General features: G+C 33.9%; 1 protein-coding gene across 9 annotated transcripts in view; it reads left to right on the forward strand.

Moving 5' to 3' along the window:
* Nucleotides 1-23,170, forward strand: part of RPGRIP1L (RPGRIP1 like) — a 79,268-nt gene extending 56,098 nt beyond the window's left edge. For all 9 annotated transcript variants that reach the window (XM_074882043.1, XM_074882050.1, XM_074882048.1 and 6 more), the window contains 4 exons: nucleotides 4,208-4,391; nucleotides 10,376-10,460; nucleotides 17,423-17,556; nucleotides 20,967-23,170. In XM_074882043.1, coding sequence (XP_074738144.1) covers nucleotides 4,208-4,391; nucleotides 10,376-10,460; nucleotides 17,423-17,556; nucleotides 20,967-21,070 — 507 coding nt within the window. In that variant the 3' untranslated portion in view covers nucleotides 21,071-23,170. The remainder of the gene's footprint in view (nucleotides 1-4,207; nucleotides 4,392-10,375; nucleotides 10,461-17,422; nucleotides 17,557-20,966) is intronic.
* The last annotated feature ends 248 nt before the right edge of the window (nucleotides 23,171-23,418 follow it).

Consider the following 23,418-nt stretch of genomic DNA (forward strand, 5'->3'; position numbering starts at 1 on the left):
CCACAGACCCCCATGGGTGGGGGGGCGGCCCTGCTGTCTCACCATGGGATACAGGGGAGTCTCTGCTCTGGCCCACCTCCCCCCTTCTCCTCCTTTCTTCCCCTAACCTTGGTGTTCACACAGATGTTCTCCTTGCAACTCCTCCTGGCAGGTCCCACCACTCCTCCCAGGTTTCCCTTCTTAAATATGTTATTGCAGAAGTGCAGCTACTTGGCTCAGCCTTGGTGCAAAGGCGGGTCTGACTTGGAGCCGGGGGAGCTTTGAGAAGCTTCTCACAGGGGGCCACTGCTGTAGCTACCAAAAAACCCCCACCACTCACCCAAACAAGTTTTTTGTTCAGTGTGTTTAGACAGAGTTGAAGGGATTGCATTGAACCTTATTATGGTGCTAACCTTGTGTCATTGCATTCTCCTCCTACCACATGGCAAAAACAATGATGCTGGGGGAAGATTATATGTGCCCTCACCTCCTTCACAGTAAATCCGACTCCAAAAGAGCTATTGAACAAGGAGAGATCTCTTTGCCCCAGGTCTTAAGGAGAGTCTAAAGTGCATGCACTTTTGTAAGTCCCATCCATTTGGAGAAGGAACGGGGAGCATTTCCGTATCCCTCTATTCTCACATCTACACCATTGTGGGGAAAATCTAAAACCAGAAGATGTTGTTTCTAACATGAAGAGTCACTGCATACAGTTAAGGACTATAATATTTTTTTATAATATGTATTTTTATGTGTATATGTAAGATGTGTCTGAACAGTTACATTAGATTGAGATTCCTGCAATAGCATTCCTTTGCAGTTCTCTTCTGACATTAATAGGATGATCACAGGAATTTGGCACTTGATAGAGGAAGAAGATAATTTCTCATTCAATGAATATATTTGTCAATCAAGTAATATTGCTAGTAATCGACATATTGATAGCAAATGGATAATTGTGATTATTGAACAATATAGTTTATCTGATGGTCTCTGCTAGAAATAGAAGGGAACAAGTGAGTAAGTAGATTGTGGAAATAAATACATAAAATATTAAGGAGTAAAGCATAAATATTTTTGAGCATTGGTAAAGATAGGATTCAAGTTGATTTTAAGGTTAAGTTTCATTTATTTTGAGTTTTTCAAGGGCAATATATTAGTTAAAACTGTGGATGTAAAAAATAGGAACGTTGTTTACATTGTTCCTATAAGCAAGGCATTTTCAATGCTGCTGTTCTGTGCAGAAAGCACAATTTTTTTTTTGTGTAAAACACTTAATTCGGTGGGATACTATTGTGGACCATTTGAGTCAATTGAAATTTCATTATTCACATCCACATCTTAGCATTTTATTGTGACCAAAAAGGAAACTGAAATATAGAATTACAGATTCTTGAAGACAGAAGTCAAGACTTCTTATGGAATTAAAAAAAGGGTTTTTTAATCGCAGAAATCAGAAAGATGAGAAAAGTTATTTTGAGACTTCAAATTCTGAGGTAACGTCCAATGCATTTAGTGCTTAACCTAATCCTAAAGCTTGTTAAAGGAGTTCAGTGATTCTTCCAAATCTCTGGGTAGTGTTAATTATAAAGAGTCAATATTAAATGGTAAAGAAAGGATCTTGACATAGACTGAGTATCTTGCCCATGTTTTGTTTTCCTCACTTGAAATAAAAGCACTGAACTGGTTTCTCAGAGACAATCTTTAAAAGCTTTTAGTATTCTTTATTTAAATACTTGTGTCCAGTCTCTATGTTAGAGGAAATTTCATATTTGGTTTCAACTACTAAATGTAAAGACTAATTTTATTCCCATCAAAGTAGAATGATTTGTGGGAAGTAATTGATCATGCCAAACTATCCATTTTTCATTTGAATAACGTCTAATAAATGAGACCAAGGCTTAAAAAAACCAACTTAGGAAAATAGTTAATAACATACTTCACTCTGCATCATGGAAATATAAATGGCTGTTTAAAAATTAATTTCTATCATATATTGGATGCTACATATATTTTCAGCATGGCTACATAATACGAGCGGTTTTGTATTGGTAGTGAAATACGACATGCTAGCTATGCTGTTCTTAAGCAGTTCTATATTTTTTATTTGTAAATATCTTCTTTTAATCAGCTTGTGTTCTCCTTTGTATATACGGAATTCATGTTTAATATTAATAAAACCAAGCCTTAAAATATTCTTGACTGTTAAGCTCTAAAGTAATTTATTATTTTTTCTTGCAATTTTCTAATTGTATGAAATTTGCTTCCTTATACGTTAGAAAGCAGAAGACCTGGATTTACCCTGCTGTCCTTGAAAAATTGTAATATTCTTTGCCTACAGTATGCAATTACAACTGTTAAATATGTCAAACAAATTTTAAGATATGTAAAAGGAATACTTTATAATACAGGATATTGTATTTGGACTTGATTCATAAACTACTGTCTGTGTACAAACTAGTCTGACATAGCTGCTAAATACTTCGGGGCGAACAAAACCACTCAGCATATCACTTTAAATACAGATGCTAATACATCTGTTCAATGCAAGAAGAAAAGAGTTGTTTCTGAAGTAAAATTAGACAATAGAGCCAATTTCATTTTTTATGCATGTGAATGTAGAGTGCTTGAGGTTATTAGTTGAAACTGAGTAACCTTTCCAGGCTTTCATCTCTTTCTTTTCAAATTTGAATATGAAAAGCATATTCAAGTCAAAGACCATCACTTTAATGACATTTGGCAGTCATTTGATTTATTAGATTTTAGAAAAAAAAATTTCCTTTAAATATTTCATCATTCTATGCTAATCCCAGTAATATTGCCAGCTGAAGCCGTGTACCTGTATTAGTGGAGACAGAATGGTGTGGAATTTTCTCTGTCATCCTAGTAAAATTTCCATGAATCTACTGAATAATAAAACAACCTTATTGAAATATTCAGATTTGGGTTTTTAGTTAAAGTGTCTTAGGATACATAATAAAAGGAAATGTCTTTTGAAAGGAGGGGGTAAAATTACTTCATCAAATATTGAAAGGGCTTGACAGCAAGGGAAATTGTTCTGTATAATGGATATTTTTACAATAGGATACACCTGCTTTTCAGTTTGATTAATTATATAATTTGCTTGGAAAAAATATAAGCTATCTCCATAATAAATTAGAACATTGACTTGCAGTTCTAACACTGAATCTAGAAAGCTAATCTTTTTTGTATAATTTATTACTTAGTGATTTAAGTTTACAATCAAAAATTGTTGAAATATTTCCATATAGGTGAAATATTTTTAATAAAGTTATGAACTTGAAAAGAAAGGAAAGAAGTAAAAAAAAAATATTTTTTAAGTTCCTGAACTCCAGCGTGTTCTGTTTGCTCTTTGAATGCTCACCTATGTAGTCCAGTTTTGAAACTATAGTGGATTTTCTTTCTTTGAATTACAGAGTTACCTAGGGAAATATTTGTGATTCTTTCTGTGGAGTCTGACATTCCTACTTAAATACATAAACCTTATTAAAATTTATCTGTACACAAATAATACAGACTCTGCCAAACAGTATGAAACTATTTCATATAAGCAACAGAAAAATGTAATTTTAGTTAGAGATAATAAGAATAGGCTCTGGTGAAGAACAATTGGGATATTACTTTTATTATCAGATTATTAATTTTAATTTTTAAATGTATATTTGATTTAACTAGAAAAGTTCAGTATACGAAGTTGAATTCCATATAAATACGTTACTTTGCATGCCTAACTACTTTGTGACTTGATGGATTTTTACTGAACTTCTTGTAGTATAGTCTGCAGTAGGCACTGAGTAACAATTCTCTTTCATTTGGAAAGCTTTGGTACCTAATATTACTGAGAGTATTTCAAGCAGCTATAGGATCAAGATACAAATGACTTTGCTGTGTAGCTAAAAATAATGGCAACTGAAATTTGAGGTTCAGATATGATTTGTACATGAAGATAACCTTAACCTAATCTCCTCCAGCAGAGTACGACTATTGCAAAAATATTTTCAACACTGAATGTAAATCAGCATCTGTTGCATCAATCTTCTCAGCTAGAGACCCTGGGGCTTTAGAATCTCATTGTGTCTATGTCAAAATCAATCAATCAGTGTTAATCATACAAAATAGCCAATGATTTACATGTATGTTAGTTTTGTGAAACACTTCAAGAAACACAAAATAATTTGTATTATGTGTTTGCTTTGTATTTAAATAGGCAACTGAAAAAATCCGGATTGAAATTATATCGCTTGGTCTTACTGAGTCACGAATTGCATCAGATGAAACAATAGAGCAGCTGTTTGTAGAATGGAGATTATACAATTTTCTTGCAGAGGAGACCCCACTGTCACTTCCAAAACCAACAAGTGGTCAGAGGATTCACTATAACTATAGCAATGGTAAGTATGGCGTACTCCTGAGCAGGCTTGTTTCTTCTATTAAATTCTCTCTTATGAAAATACCTGCTAATAAAGCCTTCTTCCTCTGCATATTATAGTTGCATTTGTCTCTGTACCGATTGTCTATTTCCCAAGTTTTTGGGGAAATATTAGAGGTGGTTTTTAAATGAGGTACGGATGCAATTACCAAGTAGGAAATTAATTATTGAAGTAGGCTTGTGCATGAAATAGTAACATTACAATATATTTAAATATGCTGCTAGCACATAAATTTTAAAATTAGGCTATACATAACTAAAATTTATGTATTCCTTTTAAAAGAACACGATGAACTGATTTCTCTATCAGCACATGATGATACAGGAAAAGAAAAACATTCCATGTAACCATGTACAACTAAAATACAGTTGAAAAGAGAAGATATGTAATTGGACTTGATCATCACTTGGGAATACTCTGTGTTTCTTGAATAAGAACTTTTTGAAATAGGGAATTATTCAGCCATATTTAATACTAATACTTTGTTATTTACTTCATAATACTTAATCGTGCATGTTCCATATGCTCTTCTCTAATAAATGAACATTTGAAAATATTTGATGTCAATACACGATGTGATGTACACTAATAGCATACACAGATCTATTGTAATAATTGATAAATCTCTTGTTAATTATTTTCCCAGCTATTCCATAGTATTTCAATTATTCATTAACTTTTTTTTTCTGTTAAAGTCTTATTTCATTTAAGATTCAGTCTGAGTGCTTTATGTTGTCTTGAACTTTAAGTATTGCATTTTTAGCTGAGAGTATCGTGGAGCAGGTGAATCAGTTTGTTATTTGTGACACACCATTAATCCAGGCATTCAAATTAAGCATTCTTTTAAAAATAATTTTGTAATAGTGGCTTTGCAAAAGTGGTGTCACAGTCAGATCTTTAAAATTGCTACCATCTAGAAACCTGATTTTAGAAGATTTGCCAAAGAATTTACTCACTTATATCCTCCTAATACTTACAAACTATTGGATTACCCCATAGTTGAAGACTGAAATCCCTCGTAGATGTCCCATCAACCATCGCTGTAGTGGTACTGCCCATTTGAGAGAGAATATAGAGGACAGGACAGGGCACAATGTGTTAACTTCTGTGACTCTGAGAAAGGCAGTAATCTTTGTAAGGCTTTAGGGAAAAAAAAACCCAAAACACCACAAAAATTAGTAGCACTTCAAACTCTCATTCACTCAGGCTTTCTTCCATTCAAACAAATGAGATTTCTGGCATATACTAAATGTGGTATCAGATAAGTAAGAACTCTTTTTACGAGCTGAACAATATTCATCTTGCTAGCTGCTGTAAACACTTTTCCAGATGTTCTAGATAGGCAATCAAAAATGAAGTAAATTTTTTAAAACCTCATTGAAATAACACCACAAGCCAATAAGAGCTATTTAACACTTCTAATTTCTCTTCCTTCTTGAATTCTCGTTGCTTGGCACATAAGAAGCATTCAGAAGGCTATAAAAATTCTTACACAATATTCTGATTCCTGTGTATATTGGGTATGGTCTAAGCATATTAGTGTTTTAAGTATTGACTCTGCAAAGTTAAACTAGCAAAATGCAGCAAAGTTGTGACGAATACAGAATGAAATTTCAGACTCTTAAGACAGTTATGAAACTTAACTGTATTTCGAGCGGTGATATTTGAAAATAGTATCATGATTTGTAGAGACTGTAATCCATAAGGCTGTCCAGTGTGGTATTGCTGTATCATATTATTTCTGCTAGTCAAAACCTGGCTTCATGACTTTGATTTTTCTGTTTGCTGCTTCAGTATCAAATACAGAACTGTTTTAAAATATCCTAACGAATCAATATCAAAAGGTGGTTTTGGTCTAAATTGCTTCAGGACTGTATTCTGCAGCATAATACTAATATGGTTGTTATTTGCAGCGTTTTGCTTAGATAATTGGTCATCTAATTACTACTCAAGATTAGCTTTGCATGTAGAGGGAAAAAAGCCTAATGAATCTGCTTTTTGATAATGTCAGTTGGAAAGCCAGTAAGTTAATAGTAATGAAATCTGCACGTGTGTTTACTATAGCTTTACTGCATCTCTTAGTCATGTCTAATTAGATTTGAATATGTTGAATATTTGAGGTAAATTGAATATTTTCTTTAATAAAAATGAGATTTGCATGGGTAGAAAGAAATTTACTCTGAGCTTAGAGGGAAACTAATAGTCCTGTAGATTTTTGCATGGAGAACATCAGGGTAAGTCCATAAGTAATCTAAAAAAATCATTAGTTCTTATAAATTAAACATTTTATATTTTTTATGACTGCAACAGTTTGACTGTTTTAAAAACATCTTAACTGATACAGAAGGGTCCATGAGATTTTTGCTTAAAAAACATTTGAAGTTTTTCTATAACTTCACTTAACTTTGCACATCCTTCACTGTCATTGCTTGACACGTAAGATAACAGAAGATTAATGGAATCTTGTTGAAAAACAATATAGTAGAACTCCATTGATCTGGACATACAAAATCCTATGTATTTCCCTTTTCACAAGTGGTTAGAGCATTTAACTTGACATTAATTGTTTATTTTGACTATGACTTTTTGACTAGGAATAGTTAGAAGACCATTTTCTTTCTTGCACGCTCCTGGAACAGAAACTTGAATGGGAGGTTTATACACTCTAGGGTTATACTACGTAACTCTTGATTTGTCATGACATTAAGTGTTTACATCTACTGATGGCCATACTGACTGAGAGGAGCTGTTGTGTTCATTGGTGGTAGAAAGAATATCCAAGAATGCTTCCAAACAGTACAGTCCCATAAATTCAAAGAAGAGTGGAACTTGCCAAATTGTGCTTATACAATGATTTTGTCCTGTAATTTGGTAGAAAGGAAGGATTCTGATTTTTTGATGGGGTTTGTTTTGGTATGGTTTGGTTTTGATGTCAGGGCGTGTTACAGATCATAGTAAGCAATGAATTCATATTTGAACTTTTTAATGCAGTGTTCTGGTTTCATCTGGCAACCATACCATACCAGGACATGTAGTTTAAAATTGTGTGCCAGAAATTATTTATTTCCAGTCCTGTCACAATATATGCTTTTAAGTGAACGTAATGGCAGTTTCACTGTCAGAAAAACATAGGGAAACATGTTTCTCCAAGCAAACAAAGCCCAGTTTCTCTCATATATAAATGCATCTATTGATATTTGACTCTTAATTTCAGTAAAATAAATATTTTTCCTGTCAGGGCCACAATTACTTAAATTACAAAACTGAGGCTAGTTCATAAATGTTAACAAAAAGCGTTCGTATTTTATTAAATATGAAGATTTAACTATGAAAATGCTGAGATGGCAAGAAAATTACTAGAAAGATTGGTAGACGGTCTGAAATGTTTCCTTATCACTGTATACAGTGGTTCTAGAGAACGGACAGCAGCAGTAGAGAAAGATTTACAAATTTTTGCCAATATTTTATACAACATTTAATCAGAAAACTTTCTCTCTTGAGTGAACAGGTGGTTATTTGAACAACTTGAAGTACAAGTGTAAGTAGACCAAAGAAAGGGGAGGTGGGGGAAAGATGATGGGGTTTATTTTTTATTAAAAATAAACTTCTGAAGATCCATATTCTAAAAGGTAGATTCCTCAGTATAACTCTAATGAAAATGTTAAGGCCTTGCATCAGAAAACATTGTTATACTTCCTTGTGTTTATTCCTTTTCTCCATTAAAGCTCATCACTGTGAGGCATTTTTAATTCATCACTGTGGTGAAACTCTGCTTCATCACATAGTCATTTCATTTTGTTAGAAAGTGAACTCTGAAAAGAAAAAAATATGCTTTAACAGAACCAGCTATGTTAATGTTTGGAATTGCAGTGATTTTTATCAAGGTTCCAGGGTCACTGTAATCTTCAGGTTTTAATGCTTCTTTAGGACAAACTTTAAAATTATCGTTTTAGATGCAAGCTGTCACAAGTTAATTTGAATTATTTTTGCAATTAATTGGATAGAAATACAAGATGTGCCTTGGAGCAATGTTATAATTCTAAGTTCAGGCAGTGCTAAGGGGTGATATGAAAGCATGTTATTCATCAGGATCTAAAAATACTTTTTCACTATGGTTAATCATTTTCCTCAGACTTGAATGGAGTTCTTGGGCTGAATTTTCCATTTAGTGAAATTAATTCGAACTCGAGGTTGGTAAATAATTTCCATTTAAAATTGTTTAAATACAGAATTAGTAAACTTAGGAAATTCCATTTGGGATGCTTATGGGAAAGGGAAGAATCTGTTGATGTGGCAGCTCCTTTGAAGTTCTTTGGCTGTCCATCTGTCTCCCTGCTGCCTCCCCATCACTTCCTGTGGTGGCCTCGGGAGCACTTGGCCATGAGAGTAGCACATGTGGAAAGTCATCCACATGCCCAAAAGAATAGCAGATGGCAGTAACATCTTCTTTTAACCTGTCTAAGAAAGTAAGACTATTGTTGGTGGAAACTAAGGATTCCAAGACAGAGCACAATGCTCTTCTTTCTGTTAGTAGGGAAAAAGGCATTGAAGTGCTGATTCTTTTGAATGATTCAGATACCAATTGTACTGGCTGTTTTCTAAAAGTAATTTCTAATAGTGATTCTGCTGGCCAGGTAAGAGCTGAGGAACAGTTTTGGAAAAAAAACTGGAGAACCAGTACCTCTGGAAGGTATGCTTCCTAGAAGGACTTCTATAGGCATATATATATCCCTCAATAAATCCCTCTGCCAGGAATTAATTTGAGCCTGCTTATCTCTCTTTCGTACTCCTGTATTCCAATACTCTGTGCTCCTTGGTAGAATTGGTAATTTCTGTTTATACAAATAAGTTTATTTTGGATAGTAGAAGGCATTGTGAAATACATTAAATACTTCTGTCAGCACATAGGAAAAGGAAACCTTAATGTGATGTGGAGAGTGAAAAAGAGGTTTTTTGAGTACAGTGGCAGAGTAACTAGAAGAGAGTGAATATTAAAGATGTTGGAATTTAAAGACAGACAAATTTCTAGCTCCTCCTCCTGCCCTCAAAAACAAATGAAAAATGTTCCTAAGAGCTATGTTTGTTTCTCTGAGGGTTATATTCATTCTAGTTCTGTCTTAGAGAAATATTTTTCAGCTGCATTTTTTACTAGAGAAAAAAAAAAATAATTCCTTTTAACCAGGTTTTGCAATTTTCTCATCCTGAATTTTCATAATCTTTCACAGTAGTTTACTGATACTTATAGGCTGATACCATTTGCAAGAAAGCAGCTACTTTCGTAACATAAGGTGCCCAAAAACTTATTAAAGAATATCCTGAAATCCTGTTTCTCATTCTTTTATTGTTTTTTCCAAACCAAGGCTTTTTTTCATCGTAGGTCATATTAATGGTGCAAAAATTAAAAGCTGGTCCTTGTGTTTGTATTTTAAATTAAAACAATAAAAGGCTTTCAGAGCACTCACACCCCCCAGGCTGTGGATTTTGTCCAGTCCATTGGTCTAGATGTTTCTCTTACTGAAATATTGTGGCAGGAAAGGAGGATTAAATTACTGAGGCTGTCAAAAAGGACAAGCACTCTGCCATACGTTATCATTATCACTAGCTTCCTCAGTGGAAGAAAATGCAGTAAATCACTTCAAATACAAAGCAATAAAGACCACTGGCTTTTAAAATCATGACTGCTATTGCCATTAACAGAAAATGACAGCTATGTGGCATGCTTAGATGCTGCTTGTATCTTTTTTGACAGTGTGCATATAAACCTGCCAGTGACACGCCATTAGATCACATGACCTTTCAAATTTGATTCTAACATTGTTGCTTTTCCATAGGAAAGACAAGGGAAAGAAATGTTTGTTTTTCTTTGTTCTTTTCTTCATTCTCATTCTTCTAAAAGATGAAAAACAATTGATAACTAATTATATTAATTTCAATTTGCTTTGCAGTGATACATGTGGATAAGGCAAATAATGATGCAAGAAGAGAGTATCTCAAGTCTATCCTTCTAAGGCCAGACCTGCATACTGACAGGTACTTATTAGTGATGAAAAACTCTATCAAACGTCTTCATAAATAATGTTTAGGGTTTGCCTTGTTTGACTTGATTGAGGAAGTATCCCTGAGAAGTTAATACTTAACTAACTAGAGAAAATTTTGTGTCATCTAGAAATGCTACCTACATTCTGATGTGGCAATTGGTTTACATTTCTTCCCCGAGTAGGTTTGTGCAGCATGGAATATTGCAACGTCTCTTAATGTTTTTTTAGTGCTGGGTTTTGGTTTTTTTAATAACTGTTTTGCAAAAGAGAGATTCTGTCATCAGCATTCTATCAATAATGAATTTGAAAAGCCCATATCTGCCTGATAGTAGAGTAATACATCTGTTGCTTTCTGAATTCAGAGTACTAAAAGGGGTGTAAGAGCTTCAGAAAGTGTTCCCTGGCCCTAGAATTCCAAAACCATATATACACACACATAGATGTAGCAGGCAGCTATTATATGAATACATGAGAGAAAGTATAAATTAGTCTTGTCCAAGCTCATAATAGTAATTTTTTTCTTATTCAAATTTTTGACTGAGAGAGCATGCACATTACTTAGAGAGAATCAATGACATCCTTTGATTGCTTCCTCTTGAAGGTCAATCTTCATTAAAATGTAACAACTATTAATTTAAAGATGCATTTAATTTGCAGAAGAATAGAATACCTGCTGATTGTACCTGAAGTGTAGAAGTTACTTGTAAATCTTTTAAATACGTATTTATTCACAAATCACAGATTCACTCTGCAGCAAGAGAGTGAATGATCTCTCTTCATTCCATTTCCCTTCTAAAGCTGATTTTCATGTCTTGGCCAGAGAACAGGTTTTACTGGAATGGAGCATGGAACACCATGAAATGATTACTTGTTGGGATGGAAATATCATACCAAAACATTCTTAGGTTTGGAGATTTAAAAAAAGAAAAAAAAAAAAAAAAGTCTTCACTTAATAAGCAAGCAGAAGACTTTTTTTTACCATATAGATTAGGAGAGTGGGTAAACATGTTCTTCTAAGAATTTAACAACACCGAGGACAAAATATTCTTTGACGGATAATTCAGCAAAGGAAAATAGCCAGTCTGTGGGCTGCAATTTCACCTACAAGTACTTAGATATCTATACTAACTATTTAAAAAAACTAAGGTAAAAATAAGGTAAAATAACAGCAGTGAACTTTTTCCCACAACACAAGTATTCATCTTACATGTGCCATCATGGTACTGTCCTCTGTTAGGAGGTAGGTTGTTTCCTGCATTTATCGGTGTGTCTAGTTTGGTCTGTGGTGAAATTTCAATTCTGCGTTGACTAAAGAGCAAGGCAGGAAGTTCATCAGTAGTCCTGTTCCCCACTTTATCCTATCAAGAGGACCACCAAGAAACAAAATTTATGGAAAGATTCTGCCTATACACCAAATGTTTTCAACTCTATGCATTTTAAACCTGGCCTAGTTATATCTTCAACACATGTTTTCTATCACAAGCCTTACAAACTAATATCAGAGCTTTTTCAGCTGAAACAGGAACTGAACTAAACTAATCCTTTAAAGCTCAGGAAACCAAATTATCAAGGATATAAATATCATTGAAAATTGACTGCACATGGTTTAGCCTGACACTGTTGGTGTTTGTGCCGTGCCAGATTACAGAAGCATAGATAATGTGTTATGTATATTAAGCGGTGTATTAAGTTTTCAGGTGAACTTTCTCCCTGTTACAAAAAATGTTGTTAAAAAGGATACTCATAATGACGGGGTCTATATTAAAACATAAATAAATAGATAAATCACATGCTGGTTTTGTCTTCCAAATGGAAAGTGACTTTAATGAATGTCACTTGTAAAAGATAAATATTCTCAGGTGTTAAAAGAGATATTAGTATAATACATAAAATTACTGCTAAGCCAAAGCTGCAACTATAGCCTAATCCTATAGCTGAAACAGGAGGCAGCTTGGCCCTGAAAATAATGCATGTCACAGATTTATACTCTTTTAGTTTATACTACAAGTAAAAAAAAAACACAGATTGATGTGGCATTTATATGGGAAATTATGTTTATGTCATAGAATCATAGAATTGTTTAGGTTGGAAAAGACCTTTAGGATCATTTAGTCCAACCATTAACCTAACACTGCCAAGTCCACCACTAAACCATGTCCCTAAGTGCCACATCTACACATCTTTTAAATACCTCCAGGGTGGTGACTCAACTACTTCCCTGGGCAGTCTGTTCCAGTGCTTGACAGTCCTTCCAGTGAAGAAATTTTTCCTTATACCCAATCTAAAATTTGTTGGGAGTGGGGTTTACTGTTCATTAAAAGAGATTTCAAAACAAAGTTGATTTTCCTTTTCTTTCAATTTCATTTCTTGATATGGAATCATTGTGAGTGTTTATTAGAAATATTGATTTTGGTTCCACATTTGAATAAATGGCTTTAGTGACAGAAAATGCAAGAATATTCTCTATTCAAGAAAATATGCTGTGAAATAAAGTATATAAAATCTAAAATATACGATGTAGTAGGAGACTGGGAAGACTCTTTGAAATCATATTTAGGTTAGTAATTGTTGCGTACCACAAAGATGGTTCTCTTTTGACCAGCATCTTTGTCTTTACAGTTTCAGACAGACAGTGTCTCTAACATCAATGTGGAAATTTTGTCAGAACACTTGCTTTTTCTTATACCTGTCCTGTGTGACATGGGTAGTCTTTTTGTTTTGTTTCTTCTGTTTAATAGGGATTCAAATTGCATTCCTTATTTATGTTAGGAAGCCATACTTACTAACATTTCTAAAACTTTGCAAAAAAAAAAAAAAGATACAAAATTTTAATTTTATTTTATCATCTGAACCCCATAGTTATTTCCTTAAATGTTCAAGTCTTTAAATCAATTAATAGCAGAAGGCATTTCTGGCAGTCCGTTTAACTTACTGTAGCTGTGTCATAGTTATCTTTTATTCTTCATCCTGTTTGTAGTCCCCTGTTGCCTTCCAGCATTTTAAAGAGTGTAGAAATTCAGGTCATATATAGAGAAACTTCCCTGATTCCTCATGCCAGATTGTACTTGCAGTGCTTGCAGACCTGGCAGTAGAGTATATGCTCTTCTGACAAGTGTCAACAGAGACATATGTGAAGAATGGAGGAATCCATTCTTCTAACAGTCACCCTGCTGTGATAACAAGAGTGAACAGCTTTATGCGAGAGGTTTCCGGGATGATCCTGACAGGTGTATCATTTCTTGGGAGAAAATGATTGTTACTCCGAGAAACTGACTATATGAAGTCATTGTTCTCCAAAGTAACAAAATCTATGCATCCATGTTATAGGACTATAGAGCATGTGTACAGTGTTAGCTTTACATTAATATACTATATTAACACACAAGGTTTTTTCCTTGCTGCCTAAAAATGACTGATCTCTGGGATAAAGAATTGGAATCAAATTTGCCTACATCACAGCTTTTGTCCAGGCACTCTGAATTCCCTGCTGGCGGTAACACCTTTAAGTGTTATCATAACAACATATTTGTCCACTTTTTGTGCTTCATTGTAAAGCACATTTTAAGCTTAAGGCAGTTATTTTTCTACTTTTCTTTTGGCCCTTTATTAGCAGACAAGTTTCATTTAGTTCACTAGTCTTTCTTGCAGTGGCTAGCAAATATCTTCCTACACAGTACTTTTAACAGGATGTCAAGATTTCTTCTTATTCTGTCAGCAGGCATGGGATTCCTGCAAGGAAGTGAGTACTGATACCTTGCGTTATATAAAATGTGTGAATGAGCTAGAGAGAAAGTCTAGGATCCTAGAGACAAATACAGGAGAGGAGCACTACATAGCTTTATGTAAGAAATCCTAGGATGAATTTGATATTCCAATTTCCATTAAAGTTTCTTACATAAGTGAGGCAGTGTTAAGGTAAGGTGGGACACTAGCTGCACATTTGTGCATTCAATGCTGAAGCCGAGTGAGGAGTCTGTTCATGTGCAGTTATGTTCCAAAGCAATGTGAACTGTGTCTTTTTAGCCAGTTCAGGATGAAAACAAAACTCTTGCTGGTTTTGGTAAATGAAGAAAACAATTTAAAGCATACTGCATATTGTATTTAAATATTTTCTAAATGTAAAGCATTTGTAATATTTTTTTTAAAATACAAAAGTCAAAGTGATTGTGGTACCATTCTCGCAGTCTACTAGTTGGAGTTTTCCCGTGGGATCCAGAGTTCAACTCTCCTCCTTCCTGTTTAGCAGAAAAGATTTAATCGAGTATTACAATCTTTTAGGCCTATTGGAACTATAGAGGTGCAGTTCTTTTGATCTGTTTTGTTGAAGCTTGTTCTATTTATGTAAAATATTTGCATATGATCTGAACCAGAAAGTGGATCAGAATGAATGACTCCACTTTGGCTATAAGGTAGTGTTCCAAATTTTACTAGGCCTACTTTTAGTTTATGCTTTAGTGAAAATTTTAGTAGTAGTTGGTACCCTTAAGTGATAAAAATTAATCCACCAGATTAATTGGTTTCTCCAGTTGATTGAACATTGACACTGAATCATACCAAAACAGATCTGTTCCCAATACCCAACAATTTTATCAGTTATTCTTAGAACTTTTAATTTGTTTTTATTTCATTTAATATTTATCTTACACACCTAAGTATTTCTCTTTTTTTTGATTGAGTTTTGGCAGTTTTGCTGCTGCTTAGGTCTGTGCTAAAATCTTAAATTAGATGCATTATACTCAATCAATCCAACTGCTGTTGGAAATACCTGTGATATTTTTCCTTTTTTGCCTCCAGAAACTTTTTTTGAAGACACATATTTTCAGGAGGTGTCTGCTTTTAGTGACAAACAAATATTTTTATATATATTTTCTATAACAAATATTTGCTAGTAAGAGCCAAGCACAAAAATAAACTATTATTAAAGCATATTGCAGTTGTTGTTACATTTAGTCTTTTAGGAAGGTTTGTTTATGTTTTGTTTACGATATCCTTTCCTGTAGACTTGAATTTTATGCAACTTGATTGTTACTCATTTGGAATTATGCTTACTGTAACATTTTTAGGCTGTAAAGCTCACAAGCATTCACAGTTTAAACAATATTGCCAAGACATACCAAAAAAGTAGTTCACCCTGAATTCCTGTCATTTTGTCAGTCTCAGTGTTTTTGGCCTCAACACAAGCCACTAATTCAAGACAGCTCCAGCACAATACTGGAATTATGTGTTTAAAAGAAAATCCATACTTGGATACAATGAGTGTAATTTAAGTTCACGGAAGAAATGCAAATATTTTGTATAGTTGTTGGGCTTAGATGTTTGGGATGGACCAACAGGCTGTGTTTAGACAGCACGGTAGATATTCAAAGGCCTTTGTATTAAAGCTGTATTCATGGTTAATTTTTGTGTGTAAAACAGGAACAGAATGCTGAAGATAAAATATGAGATGTATTGGTCAGAGGGAACAAGTGCAGGACAAATAGCTGTGTAAGGTCCAACTTTAATGAATACGCCAGACAACATTAGAAAGATACTATTTTGAGAGAACTGCCTTTAGGTTCCTGTTATTTTTGTGGTATGTGTTCTTGGCTAGAATATGCTCTCCAAGTATCTAAATGAGGTTTGAAAATTCTCAATAACTTTCAGCTAAATATTTTACACTTGGTGTTTGGAAATACTTGCTTCATTGAAAATGGCTAGTATTTCTGATATCAGGAAAACATTTGATATGGTTTATCTTTCTCAATTATTTATCTCATGTCTCCAACACCACTCAGTGTAAAGCCAAGAAAATGTATGGCTTAAAATTTACTAAGGCTAGATCTAAATTATCAAGTGGTGCAGACCATAGAATCTCTAGCACAAAGCAGTTGCTAATGGTTTGATATGCACAGTACGTAGATTTTTAGGATGATTTTGAGACTTCAGAATACTAATTGATCCTATTGACTGAACGTCTGTTGCAGTGGAATGGATTAGGGGTAGGTACTCCTGGAGCACATATTCAGTTTAGTTTAATGCAATCCAACCGGAATCCAATTAATGTGTTCCCAACTACTATGCAAATAAAGCACCATAACTGGGGACAACTGAAAAGTTTTACTTCATAAACATGCTCTGCATCAAAGCTGAAATAATTGTACAGGTTCATCTTATGTGGCCTGACTGAATTAAAGTGGTTGAACTTTTTTAACAAGCTTATGATATTAAAAGGTTTTAACCAACAAAACATAATTACATTTAATCTAAACCTTCCATTATTGTTTATGAATTGTTTTTCTTTCTTCTCATCAAATAATTTGCATGGTATGATCAACACAGTAAAAAGTTTTTAAAAATTTAAAAAGAAACCGAGCAACACAAACTAAAAAACCTACCAAAAAAACCCCTACCTATATTTTTAGATACTTTGTATACATTAATTTTGCTTATAAAGGCCTCAAAGTGCATAAATACAATCTTGATCTTTACCTCTGGGGCGTAAAGAAATTAAGTGATTTCAATAGTTGATTCAGCAGCTGAGCTAAACAAACTTACAAGTCTCAAAGGTGAAAAAGTCTTTAATACTTACACTACTCTGCCTGTCACTGCCATGTGAACAGGGTGGTGGAGAGGGGGGAGAAAAATCAAACAATTCTATAAGCCTGCAGATCTGTGCTTACAACCTCTATGTCCTTCTAATACTGCTAAATAATGTTAAAGAAGGAGGGCAGATTTAAAAGAGAGAGAGTCAGACTATTCTTGTCATGGAAAATGTTGAATATAATTGATAGAGAGTTCTGTCTTATCCTTAACTGATAAATTAAAGTTGTGTTTTACCTTTCTTTCTGGTTTTTGAGTTAATTTTCAACCCTTTTTAAAGGTAACATCTTTTTCTTTTTTCTTCTTTTTTTCTTTCTTTTTTTCTTCTTTTTTTCTTTCTTTTTTTCCTTTTTTCTCTTTTTTTTTTCTGCTTAGCCTACGATTTACAGTCGTCAGTGATCCTCCAGAAGATGAACGGGATCTTGAATGTGAAGATATTGGTTTCGCTTATGTCAGTTTGAGAGAGATATTCCAGAAGCAAAGAGATATTATTGAGCAAGATATTGATGGTAAGTTTTAGAGATTACTTCCTTGTAATCTTTTGCAACCTAGAAATTATTTGTTGAATTTTTGCTTTTCTCTGCAAGCTTTACTGTGCAAGTAATTGTTTGATGTTGTTTCAATAAGAAATTATTAAATATTACTTAATGGCTTCCACATTTTTTTGCAAAAGTCTGCAAAAACTGTGTACTAGGGTTACTCCCTAAAATCTGTTTTAAAAAAAAAACCAAAACCAAACAGCATTCCCAGCTCATAGTATTAGTATATAAAACCCAAGAACTTTTAGGACATGTTCACTTACTATAATTCTCTATTTTGTACAACATACCTCATGCTAGTAAGACTATAAATATATATTTTGTTATTAAAATTTATGTCAGTAATTGTGTACTGCTGTTGTCCATATCTTATTTGAGGTTATGTTATAACCCCCAGAGTACCTCAAGCTTGTGTCCTCCGTGTGAAACCTGCATCTGAGACAATATGAAATACTGGTGGCTTTGGTTAGGTATCAGTTTAGAGTAAGCATCCTTCTGTAACAGATTCACTGTGACTCATTAAAGCAAGGTGAGGTGAGTAGGTGGTGTGGAATCTTATGACAGCATTTTTATAACGCTGATAAGAAGACTCGAGAAGGCTACTTGGTCCTTTCATAGACAGTGAAGGAAAATATTTCCTTGCTTAGACTTCCCTGTTCCCCAAAGTAGCAGGGACATGGTTATCAGTGGTGCATTTTTTCTCCTTACCTGTTCCTCTCCATCTTCTTTCCCCATTGTGGTAAAGCTCAGTGAAGAAGCTCAGAGTATATCTGTTCTAAACAGTTACTCTCCTATAACGGTTAAGTGAACCATCTTGATTACTAGATGCAGTGCGCCTTGTTCACAAGGTCCTCTTTGCAATAGCAAGACTTCTAGTTAGCCCTAGCAGAATGCCAAGCTAATGTGACTTTGCTACTTCTACTGCTGTGTCTAATTACCATACCTTGAGTGATGGGGAGCTGAGCAGTAAGGAAAAGAAATAGGCTTTCTTATCCATTTCCATTATCATGCATAATTTGCATCCATGCTGTAGCTAAAATACTCAAAGTATGCATCAAAGTTGCAGGAACATGATAAGGAAAATTCTAAGAGGAATCAAATTTCCATACCCTGGAAAAATAATATACAGATTTGATGCACTTCTTACTGTGGCTGAACCACTTTATCTTTTCTCCACCAACAGTTTTTCTCCAAGTAGTTGTACAAAAGCACATCTCCTCTAAAAAGGTATTTCGTAGTTTCTCACTGGCAGATTGTTTTTGTTCTGGTTTTTATGGCCATAATTCCCATTGTCATAATTCCCATTTGATAAGATTGATTAGTGATATAAATATAGTTTTGTACCCTTGAAAGTTACTTTTCACAAAACTCTTAAAACTCCTAATCGTCATCTGAGATAATTATTGTGATAGGAACGTATGGTTTTTGTTACTGGTTGTTCTGTCAGAAGGTAACCATTACTATGTAATGACAACTACTTCAATATTGTGAGGAGCATTTGTTCCCATAAGCATAAGACATTTGAACTAATTTTTGCTTTATGTACATTATATCTCTGAAAGTGATAGTAATAGATAGAAGTACTTTTATTCTTATTCCTGCTCACACTTTTCCCTTTCCCTGCAGATGCTGTACCAATGAGATTTTTTTTTTATTGCATCCATAACCATATTTTCTGAAAATTTAGAACTTTCAGAGAATTGAAATAAATTTTATGTTAATGTATCAGATCATGGCAAAAGTAGAATGTATCTGTATATTTTCATGGATGAAGTCATAGTAAAAGGATCTGTTCTTAAGATCTGGACACAGACTTGTGTTAAATGTAATGGCACAATAAATAGAATTCCTAAATAATATTGTACATGTTCTCTGAGGTGGATATTAGTCTGAGGGAAAAAGAATAAACCTAGACATGTGGAAATTCATAGGATGCTACCACATGAATTCTTAAGTTGGATACCATAAATTTAATGAGTTAGATAACATAAGTTAGATACCATAAAATTCCTTCATTCTTTTTGAGGACTGCAAGCATATATCCTTTCCATACCTTGTTCCTCTCATTGCTGATGGTGTGAAAGTGGCCTACATGAAATTTGAAGCAGTTAAGTGAATGGCTAAGCAAGAAGGTGGATGAAAAAAGTATAGACGAGACATATAACAAAATGTCTCAGAGATAATATGATAGTATTAAAACTGAGAAAACAGAATTAATGTTATCTTCTGTATCATTAATTAGTTATCCTGCAGTTCTTATAAGTAAAAAGAATAATGTCCCCTGAAGTCTGCTGTTTAAGTTGACAGTTCACGGAGTGATTTGTCCAAGGATATATAAAATGGTTTGGATCTCTTAAGAATAGCATCCAATCTGTCCTACAATAGCTCTATTGCCAAAGTGATGGAAGGTTTATCCCATGCTTTTCCTTGTCCAAACCTCTTCTGAGCTGTCCCAGCAGCCTAGAAGTTGTAGCAGGCAGTATCATTGCATGTCCCAGCGTACTTATCCTAGTGTATATAGTAAATACATAACCTTTGCTTTGATAAGATGTGCTGTCAAGATTATTTGGTTTTATTCTAATTCCTTCTAGAGTCATGCTAGGCAGCCTCATTGCTTTTTGTGCAGGGCTGGGAAAGAGCCTCATTTTTGACTGTTAGCAGCATGTTTTTAATCACAGCAGCAGAGATTGTGGCCCTCTGGGTTTACTTAGATATTGTAAAAGAGTGCAATTTTAAATCATGTTAGCTAATTTCTGTAAAATAGAAATCTTAAGTACTAGTTTAAAACCACATAGGCAGATATGAAGGTCGTTAAATAGTTTAGTCTAGGGGAAGTACCATCTTTGTCTACACTTCACTATTTTACAAGACATAGAAGCCTGGAATTAAAATAATTTTGCATTGCACCAACCGGAAAAAACAATTTACTATTTAAATACTAAAAGCTGTCCAGGCTGATTTGGACCAGTCATACACACAGTGTAGAAAATGCATTAATTGGTATATTTTTTATTTAAAACTATTTATAATTATGCATATGTGTCTTTTAATAGAGTTTGGAACATTTAGATTTACCTATTGTGAAAAATAATTTATATAGGCAATTATCATACAGACTGTTTTCTTTATTCCAAAGTATAATTCCAACACTAATACTTCTATTGATGTACATTCTAGTTCTTAGGGTGTTCAGTTTCCAGTAGGCTGAGTGCCTGAACTGGAAGATTTCTTTTTTTATATTTTTTTCTCTTTTTTTTTTTTTTTTTTAAGCATATGCTTACGTGCCTTTTAATCTGTCCAAATGCTAAGGAAAATTACCAGAACAAAAGCAAAACCTTAAATGAAATTGCTAATGCTGTTTTCTGATGTTTCCTTTCTAGTTTTCGATTCACAAGATGATAGTACAGTAATTGGAAAGCTCAAAGTAACAGTGGAAGCCCTCCACGCACTGCGTTCAGTCTATGAGGAATGCAAAGATGACTAGGAGGCATGAAAGGGAAGTTTGCCTACAGAAGTTCCTACTCCCACTGTAAATACATGCTTGATAGTGCTTCAAAGATGAGATCTTTGTAATTCTTACAGTATATTTAATGTATAATTTATATGAAAAGGATGCTTGATTTGTAGTTGTAAAGTTTTGTATACTTTTCAGTCTGTTTGTTTTTATATTTCCCCCCTAAGGCTAAGGATCTCTCCACAATGGACAACGTCTTGTAAATAATTAATACCTACATGATTGAATGATGTGCTTTATTTGCACTTTCAAGATTTTTTCCTACATAGAACAGTAATGAAAATGCAAGTCAAATTTTTAATTTTTAATAAAAAAACCCATAAGCCTTAGAAAACTGATTAAAAATACTTTTATGTTATCCCTAATCACCCCACTAAATGGAATGCCTGTGATTAGCCTCATTAAGAATTTTATACTGTGAAGATTTTATTAAAAGCAATATATGAAAATTACTTGGATTAATGTGTTAATCTGCCTCTTTAAAATGCTAATATCCATTTTATGCACATTAAATCTCAGTATGTGTTTTCTTTGATGCATGCAGTTCCTATCAATTAAATATAAAAAATGAGGCTAGTTGCAGGACTTATTAAATTACTGCAACCTTTTTTTAAATAACTTTTACCCTTCTACTAACATTATAATCAGCTGTTTATGATTATCATGATTTGAAGTAGGGGGAGGGCAAGCACAATCATTTTTCTGTACAGTAAAAGATTTACTTTCAGCCAACATCTGTCAAAATACAAAAAGAAACCATACATTATCAGATTTTGCTTCATCTAGTTTGAGCTGTAGGGACAGGCAACTGTGTTTTCATTTGTTTTTTGTCACTTTTAGAACTTACATCAAACATATACAACGAATTGTTGTATCTGAATAACCAGTGTCTAGCTTGGAAAGTTAATTTTCCAGCTTTTAACCAATCTCAGTGAAGGATTTAATTGATATTTTTAATGGAGCTGTGAATCAATGCTGCAAAAGGATTGTCTCTTGAGAAGAAGGATATAATACATTTCATTTTTTAATTTACTTTTTTATTTGTCATTTTCTTCAAAGGATTTTATAGGCTGTGGATTTCCACTGTTTGCAAACAGGCTATGTTTCTTCATAAGCATATGTAAAGTATTCAGAGAGATAAGTAATTTATTAAAATCTACCTAATTTGCCGTGATATATTAAATCTCTGCTTCAGTGATCACAGACCATTTCATTTAGAGAATTAGGCATTCCCTCTTTGTGTGATTAAAGCTCTGGAAAATGAGTTCTTTGCTCCTATTTGTGAACATTCAAAGCCTGCTAATGGCAAGAAGATGGAATAGATTATGAGACAATTCATTACAGTTCAACAGAAAAAACCCCAGCTATAATACAGAAATGCAAGTATGAATATCTGCATATAGTTTGAACCATCTGTGCTCTAATGGCTTCAATAATGGCTCTTCGTCTTCAGTAGGCTTTGAAATGACATCCACACAATATTAATTTGTTGATGTACATTGAGGCCAATGGAATGAATATATTCTGACCACAGAAATCTCTGAATTCCAACATGAACTGATGGTTGACTCCATTTTAGGACCTACCATCTTCAGTAGTACTTCTCATCCAGACTTTGCCAATCCTCACAGTATTTCATTCCTCTGGAACTTTTAGGAGACCACAGACAGCTGCATTCCTAAACCCCTCCATTCTTCAGTTAATGGCCATATGTTTGTTGTCATTTGGGCTGGCGCTTAGTTCATCATTTTGGCCACTACTTCTAGCTTTTTTTGGCTCTGTGCATCTATATTGTCAATAAGACTGTTATTATACATTACAATAATTCGAAACAGCTAGATTCAACACTGAGATTAACTGAGTGGCTTTTTAGAAATTTAGTTGCGGTATTCTGTCAGGAGGTTCTTATTATTCTTCTAATACTTTGCAAACCAAACTAAATATCTTGCACATAAACAAAGAAGCAAATTGTATGGAGTTTTCGTGTGTGACTGTTTACTGACTTGCAGGAGAACTATGTAACTGGTGCTTGTTTTCTTCTGAAATAAACCATGTGGTAAAATTAGAAAATCGGTGATGTTCATCTCACTTAAACGTTTACAGTAACACCCTTAGCACTTAATCTTCGCCATCTGAAGTTGAAAACTTAGAAACCAAGCGTTCACATATTCATTAAACGCAGACCTCTTCGGTAAGTTACTACAAAATATTCCAGTTGACATTTGGTTACGTTCTGTTAACTGTTCTCAGTGACTCCAACATTAACATGTATAATTTGCCTCAGGTTCCTAAACATATTTCTTTGTAAGGCTCACTAT

The sequence above is a fragment of the Strix uralensis genome, chromosome 12 (genome assembly GCF_047716275.1).
Source record: "Strix uralensis isolate ZFMK-TIS-50842 chromosome 12, bStrUra1, whole genome shotgun sequence".
Classification (NCBI taxonomy): Eukaryota; Metazoa; Chordata; class Aves; order Strigiformes; family Strigidae; genus Strix; species Strix uralensis.